The sequence below is a fragment of the Miniopterus natalensis genome, chromosome 15 (assembly GCF_054644295.1).
Source record: "Miniopterus natalensis isolate mMinNat1 chromosome 15, mMinNat1.hap1, whole genome shotgun sequence".
Taxonomy (NCBI): domain Eukaryota; kingdom Metazoa; phylum Chordata; class Mammalia; order Chiroptera; family Miniopteridae; genus Miniopterus; species Miniopterus natalensis.
In genome coordinates, this window is record NC_142095.1 from 3,886,114 (window position 1) to 3,901,465 (window position 15,352).

The 15,352-nt window shown below is 49.8% G+C and overlaps 1 protein-coding gene across 2 annotated transcripts; it reads left to right on the forward strand.

The window, feature by feature from the left end:
* Window positions 1-1,308: 1,308 nt before the first annotated feature.
* On the forward strand, window positions 1,309-14,632 carry SLC25A20 (solute carrier family 25 member 20). Of its 2 annotated transcripts, XM_016202830.2 has the most exons (9): window positions 1,309-1,554; window positions 4,617-4,709; window positions 7,944-8,071; window positions 10,349-10,439; window positions 11,221-11,338; window positions 12,028-12,100; window positions 12,422-12,531; window positions 13,017-13,141; window positions 13,769-14,632. In XM_016202830.2, the coding sequence occupies exons 1-9, from the start codon at window positions 1,450-1,452 to the stop codon at window positions 13,829-13,831; spliced, it is 906 nt and encodes a 301-aa protein (XP_016058316.1). In that variant the 5' UTR covers window positions 1,309-1,449; the 3' UTR covers window positions 13,832-14,632. The 2 variants fall into 2 exon arrangements, with proteins under 2 accessions (XP_016058316.1, XP_016058317.1); XM_016202831.2 differs by lacking the exons at window positions 13,017-13,141; window positions 13,769-14,632 and adding an exon at window positions 12,852-13,006.
* The last annotated feature ends 720 nt before the right edge of the window (window positions 14,633-15,352 follow it).

Here is a 15,352-nt window from a genome sequence, read left to right on the forward strand (position 1 = left end):
GCTCTGCTCATGTCTGTCTAACTACAACACAATCAAAACATTTTCTAAAACACCTCTGATCATGTCACTAGTGTGCTTAAAAAATTCGCCCATGGTTTCCCATCATTTTCTAGAAAATGCCTGTAATACAGAGTAGACAGGCTTTTGTGCCTTGCCCCAGCCTCCTTGCCCTCCACTGTCCTACGGACCTTCTGGCCCAGTCGGGCCCAGTCACTTCCTGATCCTGTTACTCATCTTTCCACCCCCCCCCCACCCCCCCCCACCCCCCCCCCGCATACATGGTCCTTCTTCCCCATTCCAGGCTTCCCTCCAGCCTGGCTGTACCTACCTAGGAGGACTGCTATCAGGTCACCTTGGCATTGAGGTATCTGCTACAGAGTCGGGGTATGACTATTGTTCACAGCTTTTCCTCTGCGATGCCCTGATCCAAGCCAGCATTTCTGACCATGAGCCTTCTCAAGGCTTCCTGCCTCCTCCTTGCTCCCTACAGTCTACTCTCACCCAGCAGTCAGAGGGCTCCCGTTAACTCATAAGTCAGACCATCACTCCCTTGCTCAAAACCCCAGAATGGTTCCCATCTCCTTCAGAGGAAAGCTGATGTCCTCGCCTGACGACAGTCTGCTTTGTATGCCACCATCACCTCCACGTCTTCATCAGCTGCTACCTGTCGCTCTCCCTCCCTCTGCTCTAGCCACAAAGGCCTCCCTGTGGTTTCTAACAGAACAGGCACAGACCATGTCGGCTTTTGCATTTTATTTTCCTGCTTGGAATGTCGCTCAGCCTCCACTCCATACCTATGGATAGGGCCCGCTTCACTCCCTCACCTTCTCAGGTCTTGAATCCAGTCACCTCCTCAGTGAAACCTTCCCTTACTCACCTAATTAAAACTGTAAATCAAACCTGCTCCCCTCACACCTCTAATCCTCTTTCCAGGTTTATTTTTCTCCATTGCATAGAAATTATCGCCACTTGATACTATGCATCTTTCCCTTATTTATCTTTGTTACGGGTCTGTAAGCTCCACAAGCACAGGGACTCGTGTGTGGCTACCAGCTGTGCCCCCAGAGCCGGGCGGGGCGCCTGGCACGCGGCACCGCGCAAGCGACTTCTGCTGAGCGAGCGGAGGACTAGGAGCCGGGGAGAGGAAACAAATCAGTCCCGAAAGACTTCCCGGAGAAGTCGGCCCGCGCGCCCGCACCCCGAAACACCGCCCATGCGGCGCCCAGCCCAGCCCACCTCCCCGAGGCCACGCCCACGGGGCGGGGCCGCGGCCGGAAGCAGCCTCCCGGCGGAAGCCGGGCCGGGCGGTCTAGAACCTCCTCCCGACCTGCCTCAGGCTCTCGCCCCGCCCACCCAGAAGTGGGTGAAAGGTCGGCCGCGTCGGTGCTGCTGCTGGGGCTGTGCAGCCAGGAGGCAGGGAACGTACTGACACTGACAGACAGACGGACCATGACGGACCAGGCGAAACCCATCAGCCCGCTGAAGAATCTGCTGGCCGGCGGCTTTGGAGGCATGTGCCTGGTGTTCGTGGGGCACCCGCTGGACACGGTTAAGGTGCGGGGAGGTTGGGGCGCGGGTTGGAGGGAGGAGGCCCGGGCGGGGCGCGAAAAGCAGGGTCTCCCAGGAGGCGCGGTCCCGGACAGAAAGGGGGCCCCTGGGGGCTCCCGTGAGAAGTCTAGGGAATGTCTCTTTCGCCCCTTCGGGGGTTTGGGGAAGCAGTTCTTCGCGCCGCAACTGGACCGCGCAGACCGAGCAGTCTCACCGGCCGCCAGGGGCTGCCCCGCAGCCTCTCCTGACCTTGTGCCACTTTGGGGATGGGAAAGAAAAAGCGCCTCCCCAGAGCTCTGATTTCAGCAAACGCTACATTGTCAGCAACACTGATGCAGGTCGCTCGTAAAGCTCGCCCGGGGAAGAGAGCTAAAGAAGGCACAGTTACTGTAGCGGTGTCTTTAGACGCGTTGCTCTGGGGCAGAGCGCCCCGTGGCCATCTCCTTCCACCTGTCCCCCTCCCGAGAGGGCTTGGCCATCTGCAGCCTGGCACCCATTTTAGCCTGAGTGCCCTCCTGTGGGAAGCGATTATATCCTCAGTGACTGAGCCCTGCCAAAGAAGACAGTGACCAACTGCCCAGAGCCCGGCCGGGTGAGGAAGCCATGGTCAAACTGAGGCTGTGGGAAGGAGGAGACTCATCGGGGCTTTTCCCTGGTCTTCCTCACCTCGTTCCTGCCTCGACTCTCTCCTCGGCAGCACTGCCAGTCAGGCCTGAATGGAGGCCAAAGTTCATGCCCTGTGACTTAGCATTCAAGGTTTCATCCGAATTTCCAACCTTATTCCTGGACACACACTTGGAGGAAATCGACAGGTCATGGCCAGGGTGCCCTGTGGGGAGCAGATATGAGTCTCATAGAGTGGGAAGCCTGTGTAGGGGGCTTATTGGAATTCAGATCCGGATTCGCACACAGGAAATAGCTTTGGGGATACCCTCTTGGCAGGTTTGGACAGCAAGCTTCTTTGCTGCCTTTCACCTGGGAGAGGAGCTGGGGTCATTCTACGGCAAAACCAGGATTATAGTGACCTGTCTGGTTAGGGCACTGTGAAACATGAACTCAAATGTTTATTCAATCCTGGCGGGCGTTGCTCAGTTGGTTGGAGAGTCACAGGTTTGATTCCTGGTCAGGGCGCATGCCTGGGTTGCAGGTTTGATCCCCAGCGGGGGTGCGTGCAGGAGGGAACCAATTGGTATTTCTTACATTCAAGAGAAAGAAATTGTCTGGTCTCTCTTCCTACTTAAAAAAAAAAAAAAAGCCCGGCCAGGCGTGGCTCAGCGGTTAAGCGTCGACCTAGGATCCAGGCGATCAGGGCTCGATTCCCGGTCAGGGCACATGCCCGGGTTGTGGGCTACAGCTGATCAATGACTCATCATTGATGTTTCTGTCTCTCTCTCTCCCTCTCCTTTCCTCTCTCTGAAATCAATAAAGATATATTAAAAAAAAAAAAATTCAGGAATATAACATCATGTTCTAACATCTGTATACGCTACAAAGTGATCACCCCCAAAAGTCTAGTTACTATCCATCACCATGCAATTGACTCTCTTTACACCTTTTGCCCACTCCCCAGCCCTCTTTACCTCTTGCAACCACCAGTCTGTTCTCTGTATCTATGAGTTCTCTGTACCTATTTAGATTACACATATGAGTGAAATCATATGGTACTTTTCTCTCTATTTCTGACTTGCTTCAATTAGCATTATACTCTTAAGATCCACTCATGTTTTTCAAATGGCAAAATTTTTTTTCTTTAAATGTATCTTTATTGATTTCAGAGAGAGGAAGGGAGAGGGAGAGAGAGATATATCAATGATGAGAGAGTCATTGATCGGCTGTCTCCTGGGGATCAATTCCCCGCTCCCCCCCACTGCCGTGCAACCCAGACATGTGCCCTGACCTGGAATCAAACTGTGACCTTCTGGTTTATAGGCTGACACTCAACCACTGAGCCATGCCGGCCGGGCTATACCACATCTTACTGATCCGTTCACCCATAGATGTACACTTAGGTCACATAGCATCAGTACCACCACATTCTATTTGATAGATGTGAATCACTGAGTCTGGCCCACATTTAAGGGGAGGGGAAAGGATTTACCTTTTGAAGGGAAAGAGTGTCAAAGACAGTGGACATAATTGAAAAGCAATACACTGGGTAAGGATGGATGAGGACCTGGCCTGGGAGAAGACTCAGACAGAGGGGTGGGGGGGAATTAGGATTCTGGAAGCATCTTGAAGGTCTCCTCGCACAGACTTGGTACTCATGTAAAGGCAAGAAGAGCAACAGGAAGTAGTCAGAGGTGATGCTAGCGTTTCAGATCCTGAGAAAAGGGTTACTGAGAGATGGCTCTGGCACAAATGGGACATTCATCAGGAGGGTGAGATTCTGGAGGTGAGTTGAGTAGGGAGAGCTTCTCCAGGCAATTGGAAATGCAACCCTAAAGGTGGGAGAGAAGCCTGGAGCTGGCCCAGTCATCACTGAGCAGCAGCTGAAGCCCTGGAGCCTGAGTTTTCGGAAAGGAATAGCGGGCTCTATGCATAGGGTGCCAAGCCTTGGGGAATGCCTGAGTAGAAAAGGAGCCGGAGGAGGAAGTGCTAAGAAGGGAGGTTTACAGAGAGAGGCAGTTTAAGCATCGGATGCACCAAAAGCTCAAGAAGAATGAAGACCAAGAAGAGTGAGGTTGCATCCACGTCGCTCCAGGACGCCCTTGCTGAGCACCTGATCTAACTACCAGCATGCCGCTGCATGCTGGAGTTGGTGGTGGCTAGAGCTAAGCTTTGCATCAGCTCGTTACTGGCATGTCACTGGAACTCACTAAACCCAGTCTCCTCATCTCGCCTGTAAACCAGAAATACCTGTCCCATTGGGTCATTGTGGGGTAAGAAATAAATGGTGAAAGTAAGTGGCCGGGGAAAGTGGAGGAACTGTCACTCTCTAAAAGCATGCTACTTAGGAGTTGTGAGTGTAGGGTTTGAATAAACTGTAGGAGAGAGACGTCTGAATACAACGAATTAAGTGAGGCAGTTCTGATTCCGGCAGATGACTGTATTTTAACTTCTGATTTCAGGTCCGACTGCAGACGCAGCCCGCAAGTTTGGCTGGACAGCCTCCCATGTATTCTGGGACCTTTGACTGTTTCCGGAAGACTCTTATTAGAGAGGTATTGTATCTTGGTGCTGGGCATTCCTTTTACTCAGAGGAACACGTTCACAGGGTTGGTTTGTGACTCCCTCCGGAGTCAGTTCTGCTGGAGGTCTAGCCCACAGCAATGCCTCTCTTACCGTCCCGTCCTATGCCCTCCTGCTGTCATCACTCTGGAGTCTCTGCTAGTTCCAGTTCTAGTTTTATATGGATGACTAAAGCTAATAACATGATTCTCTCCTTGGCAGGCAGAATTTAGACCACAGGAATAATTAGAGACTCGAAGTGGGAGAAAATGCAAAGCTGGATCAATCAGTTTGACAGGGATGGGTGGCAGAAGTTTACATAAAGTCTGAAGGAAAAGTTAGCCAGTCTGAGGAACAGTGAGAGAGGCCAGCAGTCTTCAAACCCCTAGACAAGGACACTAAATTGGTTTGGGGGCATCGGATTACGTAATAATTTTTCAGATACTTCTTAGAGTGAAAACATGGGATTTTCAAAAAGTTTTAATTACTAGTGCTATTTTTACTCACTTCATTAGCACACGTGTGAAAAGAACTTGTTGACAATTTTTCTCTTCCTTTGCTTCCTAAAATATGACTCTCGTGAATAAATACCCTATTAAATAGATAGTCTATTAAATATACAGAAACTGAGAAGCCAGTGTCACTCAGATAAAGAGGGGATTCTGCTAGTAAGTGATAGACTCGGCCTTGGGGAGAAGTTGTTCCCAGGGTTCCTGCAAGGCACAGGCATAGAAGGACTATTTTACACTCGTACATGCGTTGGTGCTGCCTTTTTTCTGTAAGGTGCTGCTGCTTTTGTCTGTGCTGCCCCAGGCAGAGTCTGATCAGTGTGGGATGGAGGCTTTAGGTTTCAGGTTTGCACAGAGTCCTCTGCCCTTATGGAAGAGAGGCAAGTTTACATGCCCCTTGGTCAACAAACATTGTTGAACAACTGTGTAGTGGCTGGGCAATGTGCTGGGTGCTAGGGGCCTGGTAAGAATGGCTTGTGTAAACCCAACTCCCCGCAGAGTTGACTAGGCTTCCTTACTCCACGTTGGTGTGTGTTCCTGGTTTTTGTTGTGCCAGATGTAGCTTTCTGCTTTCTGGAGCTGCCAGATGGAGGTCTCGGTTGTGCCGCATGGATGGATCTGTGTGGGCTAGCATGGTGGAAGGAAGGCTAGAAGAATTGTCAGGGGGCATGGGCTTGGCCCCTCAGCAGCCGAGCATCCTGCTCAGCCAGGTGGAGAGATGTGGGAGGGACTTTGGAAGGACTTTGTCCCTTGCTGCTTCTGTTGATCTTTCTCAGAACCTTCTCTGTCCCATTCAGCCTTTCCTGTTTACTGCCTCTGCACTTTGTTTTTGGAGAGTCAGCTTACAGCCTATAGTAGTGTTTGCCCTTTGCAGGATCCAGGAGGTGTTCTGACAGGTACAGTTTTGTCCCTTTAGTTTTGGAAAGTAGATGAGTTGTGAATGCCCAGGGTCTCCAGCCTGGGTCTGGACCCTCCCAGTTGCAGCCCCCATTCTGTTACAGGTGCCATTCCCCAAGGAGCAGCTTGTACATTTTTTGTATTTGTTTTAAAAATTATTTTGAATTAAAGTGATACAAGCACTTAGTTTGTTACTGAAAGACTTGTAACAAAGTCCCAAAGTGATCTTCCCCTCACTCCCCCCCCCCCCCCATTTTCCAGGGGCAATTACTTTGAGCTCTTGCAGTCGTTTATGCTGTTTCTATGGAACTACATAATAAACATTTACTGCTATCTTTCACACATTTTTATATGTTTTATCTCGCTCTTTATGATAGATGACTTGAACTCTTACATCACCTATCCCCTCTTTCGGCCCTGCCCATATACTTTTATCCTACTTGGTGATTTAATCCAACTCACTGTTTTTATTATTGCAACTATATATATGTTTCTTTCCGTTAACTAAGTAATGTGCTATGATGTGCACTCATTTATTGTGCAATTTTTTGTTTTTCTTGAGGTTGGGTTAGTAATTATGTCAATTTCAGTTGCTTGTGTTTCTTTGAATGGCTGTCTGTGTCATGCTGTACCCTAAATGCTGTGTGGAATACCTCTCTGGTTTTCCACACTGCCTGAACAGTAATAATCTGTTGTTCCAGTGTGTGTTGGTTTGCCTTGTTTTTCTTGGAAAAACAGAATTCTCCCTCCTTGTACTCCCATATGGACTGGCGTTTTCCCAGCCCACTGCACCCGGTACCATCCTGGAAGTCCCTTTCACCTCTCTCGGGCTGAACCTTTGCTCTCCCAGATCCCAGACCTTCCTTTCCCTTGGTTTACTACCCTTGTTTGGTTAGGATATCTATATGTCTTACTGTCTACTTATTGCTACTACGTACTTGCTTTCATTAGCAAACTATACTAGTAAAAAATTGATGTGCAGTATGACTATTGTTTTTAACAACAAAAATCCCATGTCTTAATACTTGGAAAATACAAAAAATTTTAATCACCTGTAACCACACCCTCAAGGAAATCAGATCACATTGTATATCCTGTTTGGTAGCCTGCTTTGTTTTCATTTAGTAGTCTCCACATTACAGTGTGATTTTGTGACTGTGTGATAGTCTGTTTATGGAATTTCTATAATTTGTCTCATTTATTTCCTGTTTAGGAACTTTTAAAGTCATTTCAAAATCTTGGTACCTGATAAGTGCCCAATGTTGTTGTTGTTGTTATTATTTTACATTTCTGAGTATTTCCTTAGAATACATTTCTAGACAAGAATTTCCTGGTGAAAGGGTATATTACATACTGTCAGATTTTCTTCCAGAATGGACACTGTTTTTCCATTTTCTCCAGCAGCATATAAGATGACAACTATTTTTTTTCTTTCTTAATTAAGATTTTTTAAATTGATTTTGAGAGAAAGAGGAAGGGAGAGGGAGAGAGAGAGAGAAACAGATGTGAGAGTGAAACACCTGTCCGCTCTCTTCTGCATGCCCCCTACCAGGGATCCAGCCACAACCCCGGGCATGTGCCCTGATCAAAAATCAAACCAGCAACTGTTCAGTGCACCTGACGATGCCCAAACAACTGACTCACACTGGCCAGAGCTAAGAGGGCAAATATTTTGGATAAATGTGGGGGTTTTCTTCCTTTTAAAAGCTCTCCTTGCTTGGCGGAGAGGTAAAGGAAGGAAGCTTCAGGTGAGTGGACACATTGCTTGCCTGTTTCAGCAGTGTAATGGGTGGTGGTTTCTCTTTCTGTGATTCATTGCAGGGCATCACGGGGCTCTATCGAGGCATGGCTGCCCCCATCATCGGGGTCACCCCTATGTTCGCTGTGTGCTTCTTTGGGTTTGGTTTGGGGAAGAAACTGCAACAGAAACACCCAGAAGATGTGCTCAGGTGAGTATTTACAAATCTGGAGCACTGGATGCTGCTCTGCCTGGTGGTGTGACCTGAGTTAAAGGAAAGAACCTTGGTTGACAGGCAGTGGCTGTCCTCCTGGGCCCTGAGGCTGGCTCCTGGAAGCGCCACATGAGGGAGCTACTTGAGTTTCCTTTGCCCTGTGAACCAAAAGGGAAAAGCTGCGCCCCCCCCCCCTTGCCAGGTTGCCATAATTCCTTCTGTGAGATAGTATTGCACTTACTGGGGATATTAGCAATACCAGCCCCAAGGGGCATTGTGAGGTCTGAATGCTAAAGTGTGTGTCAGGTGCCCTGAGCAGCACCTGGTGCCTCCTTAATGACAGCAGCAGCCTTGTTTCCCATCACCTGGTTGGGAGAAAGGAGACTCCTACTTTTGTTTGACTTCATTTTTATAACATGATTGTAATTATCCAGATATTGGTTTCTCTATTAAACTGAAAAAAGTTAGTGTTTTTCCTTTTAATAAACTGTAAGAAGTTGGATTTGGGTGTGAAGTGGCTGGTGAGTCAGAATCATAGATCATGACAAAGTAGTTCCTGAAAACAGATTTTTCACAGCTGTGCCAGGGCCATGCACCAGAACCCCAGCAAGGTCACTGCCAGTACTTTGGCCTATGGGTTGTGTTCCCTGTGCGGTCACGCTAGCACTCAAGAGGAACACTTCCTGCTTAAGCAAAGGTTAAGACACTCAGGACCCCATCCCCACAATCCTGCCATGTCCTGAATCCTGAATGTCAGCCCTGACACACTCCTTTCCCTGCAGTGGTGTTTGGGGACAGTATGGAAAGGAGCAGTGCCAGGGCCTTGGGATGGAAGCCTAGGAGGGCCAGCACTCACAGATACCTCCCAGGGGTGGCAGAAGGGCCAGGCAATCACATAGTGTCTACTCGGTACCCTGTGCGCACACAGAGACCACACTCAGAGGAAAGCCAGGAGATGGAGGTGTGCCCGGCCTAGGGTCTGGGCATCCTGGAAAGAATGGAGCATGCTGGTCTCATAAGGGGAAGTTTATTTGCTGAGAGGTCTCCTCTTGGGGACAGTGATGTGGATTGAGACTGTGAAGGAGACCATGTACAAAAGCAAGTCTCTTGACTGTTCAGCAGTCAGCCTTTGTGCTGTGCGTGCCTTTGGCTGAGGTGGATGTATGAGTACCACCAGGAGTGTGTGTGTGCAAAAAACTGGACTGTTGAGACTGGTGTCCTGCCTAGAGGGAAGAACCCTTAGTGGATGTCTCCCTATCCCTACTTGACATCTGTTCCTCAGGTCTTGGGCTCCTTGTTGGGTAGAACAGGCCTGAAGGCTCAGCTGTCAGAGGCTTGGGGTTAGGAGCGGCCTGAGGCCTGGGGTTAGGAGTGGCCTGAGGCTTAGCCAAGTAAGTGAAGTTTTTCAGCAACATTTGCTAAATTGCGGGGACTCTGTTGAGATGCTAATTGTAGCTTTGTGCTCCTTGGCCTCTAGACGGCCTTGGTATTGCTAATCCCAGAAGGAAAAGATGCCAGAGGTGGCATAGCTGTGGGCTATGGATGCTAGAAGCCTCAGACTCCTGCAAATACTCAGTGTAGCTCATTCTGTGGGGCCAAGGTGAGGATCCCTATCTCTGGCCACTAAGGGACTGTTCCCTGCACAGAGGGCCACAGAACCCATCATGCCTGTATGGGTATCATCCCTGTCTGGCCCTTTCTCAGTATCTTATAGCACATTCCTTAGGACTGGACAGGCTGCCCCCCAGTCTGTGGAGGTAGCCACAGTTGTTCTCCCTTGGCCTTGATGCTGTCCTGCTTGAATCTTGGCTTAAAATGTTCCCAGGCCCTTGGTGATCCAGAGAAAGTGAGATTGGAGGGGAACTGGGGTCGACTGAGATCCAGGTCCTGGGTTAGTGGCTTTTTTCCACAACAACCCTGAATTTTATAGATGGGGAAGCAAGGCTCAGAGAGGCCTGAAAACTTGTCCATAGTCACTGTGCATGGCAGGCCCAGGGGAGGAAACTGTGTCTCGCTAGAAAGCTTCTTCCATGGGTGAGGCCATATGAGTGTGCAGGCAGGCCTCGAATGGCTCTTGGAACTGAGACCCCTGCCCTGGGAAGTTTGACATCAGAATACACCGAGAACTTGGCTTTTGTGTGAAACATAATTTATTTGTGCTGAGCTTTCTTCCCAGTCCAAGTACTTATTTTTTCTTACAAACTCTGCTGGGATTGCCTCTGTCCTGGGTGGATAGTCACAAGTACTTGCCTCTGGTTTTTGTTTTCAATACAGCTACCCCCAACTATTTGCAGCCGGGATGTTATCTGGCGTATTCACCACAGGGATCATGACCCCTGGAGAGCGGATCAAGTGCCTCTTACAGGTAAGGGTATGATTGGGGTCAGGGGATGTGATGTTGGGGGAAATGGCTAGCCTTTTCTGTTCAGCACGCAATTTTGTGTGGAAGTTTGTCCTTTCACTTTTTTTTTTTTAATTTTTAAATTTTTTTTTTTTTTTTAATATATCTTTATTGATTTCAGAGAGAGGAAAGGAGAGGGAGAGAGAGATAGAAACATCAATGATGAGAGAGTCATTGACCGAGCCCACAACCCGGGCATGTGCCCCAACCGGGAATCGAACCCCGATCCCCTGGATCCTAGGTCGACGCTCAACCGCTGAGCCACACCCGGCTGGGCTAAATTTTTTTTTTAAAATATATCTTTATTGATTTCAGAGAGAGGAAAAGAGAGGGAGAGAGAGAGATGGAAACATCAATGATGAGAGAGTCATTGATCGGCTGCCTCCTGCATGCCCTCTACTGGGGGTGGAGCCTGCAACCCGGGCATGTGTCCTGACCGGGAATCAAACCCTGACCTCCTGGTTCATGGGTTGACACTCGACTGCTGAGCCACCCCGGTGGGGCTTATTTTCCAACGCCTCTGTTGATTTTTTTCTAGTCAGTGTGTGCACATTTTGTGATATTTTCACCTAGCCTTGTTTCATAGTGGCTCGCACCAGTATTGTACATTCTAAATAACTGTTGTTTTGACAGTCGGCTAATGCATAATGACCACTTCGTGACTCACTTTGCCATCTTCTGTAACCTGCTGAGTCTGTTGACTGTGATGCTCTTGCTGATTTTATGACTCTTCCCTCCCTCTCAGATTCAGGCTTCTACAGGGGAAACCAAGTACGCTGGTACCTTGGACTGTGCGAAGAAGCTGTACCAGGAGTCTGGGATCCGAGGCATCTACAAGGGCACTGTACTCACCCTCATGAGAGGTAAACTTTGAGGCCCTCCCCCTGAGGTCACCTTGGGGGGCGCTCACCCGAGGTGGATTTGCCATATTAGCCTTGGCACCATACACGCCGCAGCTCTGACAAGCTGGAACTGTGCGGCCTGGTTTTAGGCAGTCTTACCTCTGGCCGACATGGACACAGATGAAGGTGGGGCTACCTTCCATCCTTCTGGTAGGCTGATCCTCAAGGGTAGAAGTGATGACAGTGACAATTGGAAGGGAATGGCAAGTAGATAGAAACTGTGGCTGCAGGGCTGTGTGGGAAGAAAGAATGACTCAGGAACAGTGGGGCTCTCCCTGGTTTCGAGAGGCATGTTCTGCTGGGTGGCAATAGGAGAGGCAGAGATGGCCCCACCCTTGTCCTGAGATGGTAGCTTGGAGGAAGGCCATATGCTCGCTGTGGTTATAACTGTTTGGAGTGGGCATGTCTGTGGGGACCATGCAGAGGGGACTTTGAATGTGAAATGATGTCCTGTGTGTTTACACTCACTCACACCAGCGTTTGCCCCAGAGCAGCATCTGGTTACTGCATAGCAATTTTTGCAAATAGGATGGGCTGCTGAGGAGCTTCTTAGGAATCCTTGAAGAATGTGCCAAGCTCGGCTCTGCTGAGTTCAGGAAATCTGTGAGGATTTTATATCATTGAATTCACATCTCTCTTGTCACTAACAGATGTTCCAGCCAGTGGGATGTATTTCATGACATATGAATGGCTGAAAAATATCTTAACTCCAGAGGGAAAGAGGTGAGGAGAACAGAAGAACTTAGAAGCCACTTGGCTCAGTCAGGGGTAGGTTGCCCTTTCCTGTGAGTGGGTCTGGAGGCAGAAGTGGGACTTGCCGCTGGCTTCATGTCCCCTTTCCACTCTGTGTCTCACCCAGTAGAGCAAGTGTTTAAAACAAGTGCACGAAATCTCCTCCAAGGAGTGGCAGCTGCCACATCACAGGAGCCCTGGCCTTGGACCTTCTCACTCTAGCCACTTTCTCCCTCTCTATGTCTGCCACAGCAGGGATGGTCAGAATGCCATTCTTACAACCTTTGTCTGACTTTGGTTGGTATTCTGCAGTGTCAGTGAGCTCAGCGTGCCTCGGATCCTGGTGGCCGGGGGCGTTGCAGGGATCTTCAACTGGGCTGTGGCAATCCCCCCAGATGTGCTGAAGTCCCGCTTCCAGACTGGTTAGTGGAGGGTAGTGGGGTGGATGGTGTGGGGTGGGTCCTGGAACTGGCTGCCCCTGGGTTGCAGAGCTCTTAAGGCCTGGGGGATGCTCATTCTCCACAGCACACCCAGCGCCTGTCTGACTAGCATTCTCCCTTGCAGTCATTTGTGTTCTAGAACCCTAGGCTCATTTTCTTGTTGGCCTGAGTGCAAAGTAAATGACATAAGTCAAATCAACTCTGCTTCCTCCATATGAGCAGAAGGACCGTTTCATTGTTCATCCCTCTTCTCCGCTCCCTCGGCACCAGTAATCCAGACATTTGTGTCTGTTTGTCCCAAGGTGAACTATGTTGTCTGTGGACTGGTCCCAGATGACCTGCAAGGTGTCCTCTCCCTGGTGCTGTGACCCTGCAGGAAGACTTGACTACAAGATTGTCCTCATGTGGGTCACCATGGTCAGGTCAGGAAGCTTCCTGAAGACTTAACAGTTGGGTTCTGCCCACAGCACCTCCTGGAAAATATCCTAATGGTTTCAAAGATGTGCTGAGGGAGCTGATCCAGCATGAAGGAGTCACATCCTTGTACAAAGGGTTCAATGCAGTGATGATCAGAGCCTTCCCAGCCAATGCGGTGAGTGGCTGGCAGGAGCTATGCTTTCCTTTTGGGGTCCAGAACAGGGTACAGGGGGGCTGACTTTTTAAAAAATGTTTTTATTGACTTTAGAGAGGAAGTGAGAGGAGGAGCGAGCGAGAGAGAAACATTGATTGGCTGCCTCCTGCTCACCGCCCTACTGGGGATCTATCCCACAACCTGAGCATGTGCCCTGACCAGGAATCAAACTGGCAACCTTTTGGTGCATGAGATGATGCTCAGTCAACTGAGCCACACCGTCCAGGGCCAGGGGGGCTGACTTTTGCTTGCTCCTAGGATTGGACTGGGGGCTCAGGTTTCCCAAAACCCCACCCTCAGCCAGAGCCTTCTCCCTTTGTTGAAGATGCTAGGACAATTTGCCTTTGTGATTCTCTGAGGAGAGGGGCTTTGATTACCTGACCTGGCCATCAGAAGTGGGCAGTTGTGGGACATGCATTTCCTTCCCCTCTTGGGAATGAGAAAACACAGCTTGATTCCCTGACCTGGGTTGGGAGTGAGGTTGGGGAGGGGTTCTGGTCCTGGCAGGGCCAGCCAAGTGTGGCGCTGGGGTCTCTATGAATAGTAACAACTCCTGCTGGCTTTTCTCTTCTTCCAAACCCTTCTCAGGCCTGTTTCCTTGGCTTTGAAGTTGCCATGAAGTTCCTTAATTGGGTTACCCCTAACTTGTGAGGCTGAAGGCTGCTCAAGGCTTCTGGATGCTGGAAACTTACCGAAGAGGAGCAATAGGCAGGACTAGGCTGTCCTGAAGGGTGAGGGGAGGGGGATGGTGGGATCAGAGCTCTGTGCATGGACTTGTTGAGACCGTTTGCCTTAATGACATCCTCCGCCTGGTATAACTTGGTGTGCCATTTTGAAAAACTTGAATTCACTCTTGTCAGTTTAAGGGATCTCAGGGGGATTTGGAGATGGAGTAAGTAGCTTCCAGACCAGATACCACCTGTGGCCAGAGTATGTCTATTGATTGGTTGACTACTGGCCCTACTGTACCCAAAATACTGGTCTCAAAAGAGGAAATCTCAGCCTTTCACTGGAGGTACTATGCATGTTTACAGCCAGCTGACTAGGAGCTGGGGTCTTCGTTGATCCCTAGCCAGGAACACCCACCAGATTCCCAGGGTATCATCCTGTTCTGACATGCACAGGGAGGTATGGACTTGAGACCCACGTCGTCTGTCAAGTGGGATGAGCAAATGTGCAGGGGCAGGTAGCCTGATAACATGAGGGGTTTGTGTGTGTGTGTGTGTGTATTTTTAAGGCATGCAGGTAATCAAAATTGAAACTAGAGTAGCCTAATTTCCCAGAAGGTAGAGAGCTTTCCCTCCTACACAGTGAGGAGGGTTTTGAATTGACAGTCCCAGCCTGCCGGGATAAATGAGAAAGCCCACGGTGTAGGAAGGCTCTCTCTGCACACTCTTTTCTCACAAAAACCTTGTTTTAACAGAAAACAATAAAGATTGTTTTTAATTTTTGCATTGTGTGAGATTTTTTTTGATTCTGGGTCATGTCACAGGCAGCCAGCCCATGGCCTTGGTAGAGGCTGTCGGGGATCCAGTACCCTTCCCTGGTTGTTTCAGGCTCCAGCAGGAGAAAGGGGGGAAAGTCTTGGCCAGGCCAGCCTTCCCTGACTGCTCCAGCCCCAGCTGCTTGAGGCAGAGTGGGGTGGGGCAGGGCCCGTGGATTGATAACTGTTTTTATAACCCTCAGGGCAAGCCTGGCATGCAGGCCCCACAGACTCAGCCTGCAGCTTCTCCAGTCATTCCTTAGCCTCTCTGCACTCAGCCACATGGGTGTCCGAGCTAACAGAGAATCACTTGTTCTGAAAGGCCAAAAACAGCCCTGAGTTTTTAGATGGGCTTTGGATTGCTGTGTGATCTGATGTCACCAGCCTGGCTTTACTCATCAGGCTGAGGCTGATGCCCAGGTGCTGCCCCAGGAGGTGAGGGGGTTGGAGAGTCACAAGCTAGTCTGTCCTTGCCTGCTGGAGGGTGAGGCTGGGGGAGCTGCGCTTCTCTGGCAATATCCTATCTGGCAGTCACAGATCTGCTGCACTGGCACTTCCCTTCTCCCTGCAGCCTCACAGAGACCCTTGGACTTTGGCTTTAGAGCCACCATTCTATGTAAATGGGTGAGTGGGGCAAGGATCCACACCCATCTGGGAGTAGGTGTGCCCTACCTGGCAGGAAGCTGAGG

What these genes read in the sequence shown, in the direction of transcription:
- SLC25A20 (XM_016202830.2), top strand. Translation starts at nt 1,450, where the DNA reads ATGACGGACCAGGCGAAACCCATCAGCCCGCTGAAGAATCTGCTGGCC. An exon ending in TGTACTCACCCTCATGAGAG is followed by an intron (nt 11,339 to 12,027) that starts GTAAACTTTGAG and finishes TGTCACTAACAG; the next exon opens with ATGTTCCAGCCAGTGGGATG. An exon ending in GAGCCTTCCCAGCCAATGCG is followed by an intron (nt 13,142 to 13,768) that starts GTGAGTGGCTGG and finishes AACCCTTCTCAG; the next exon opens with GCCTGTTTCCTTGGCTTTGA.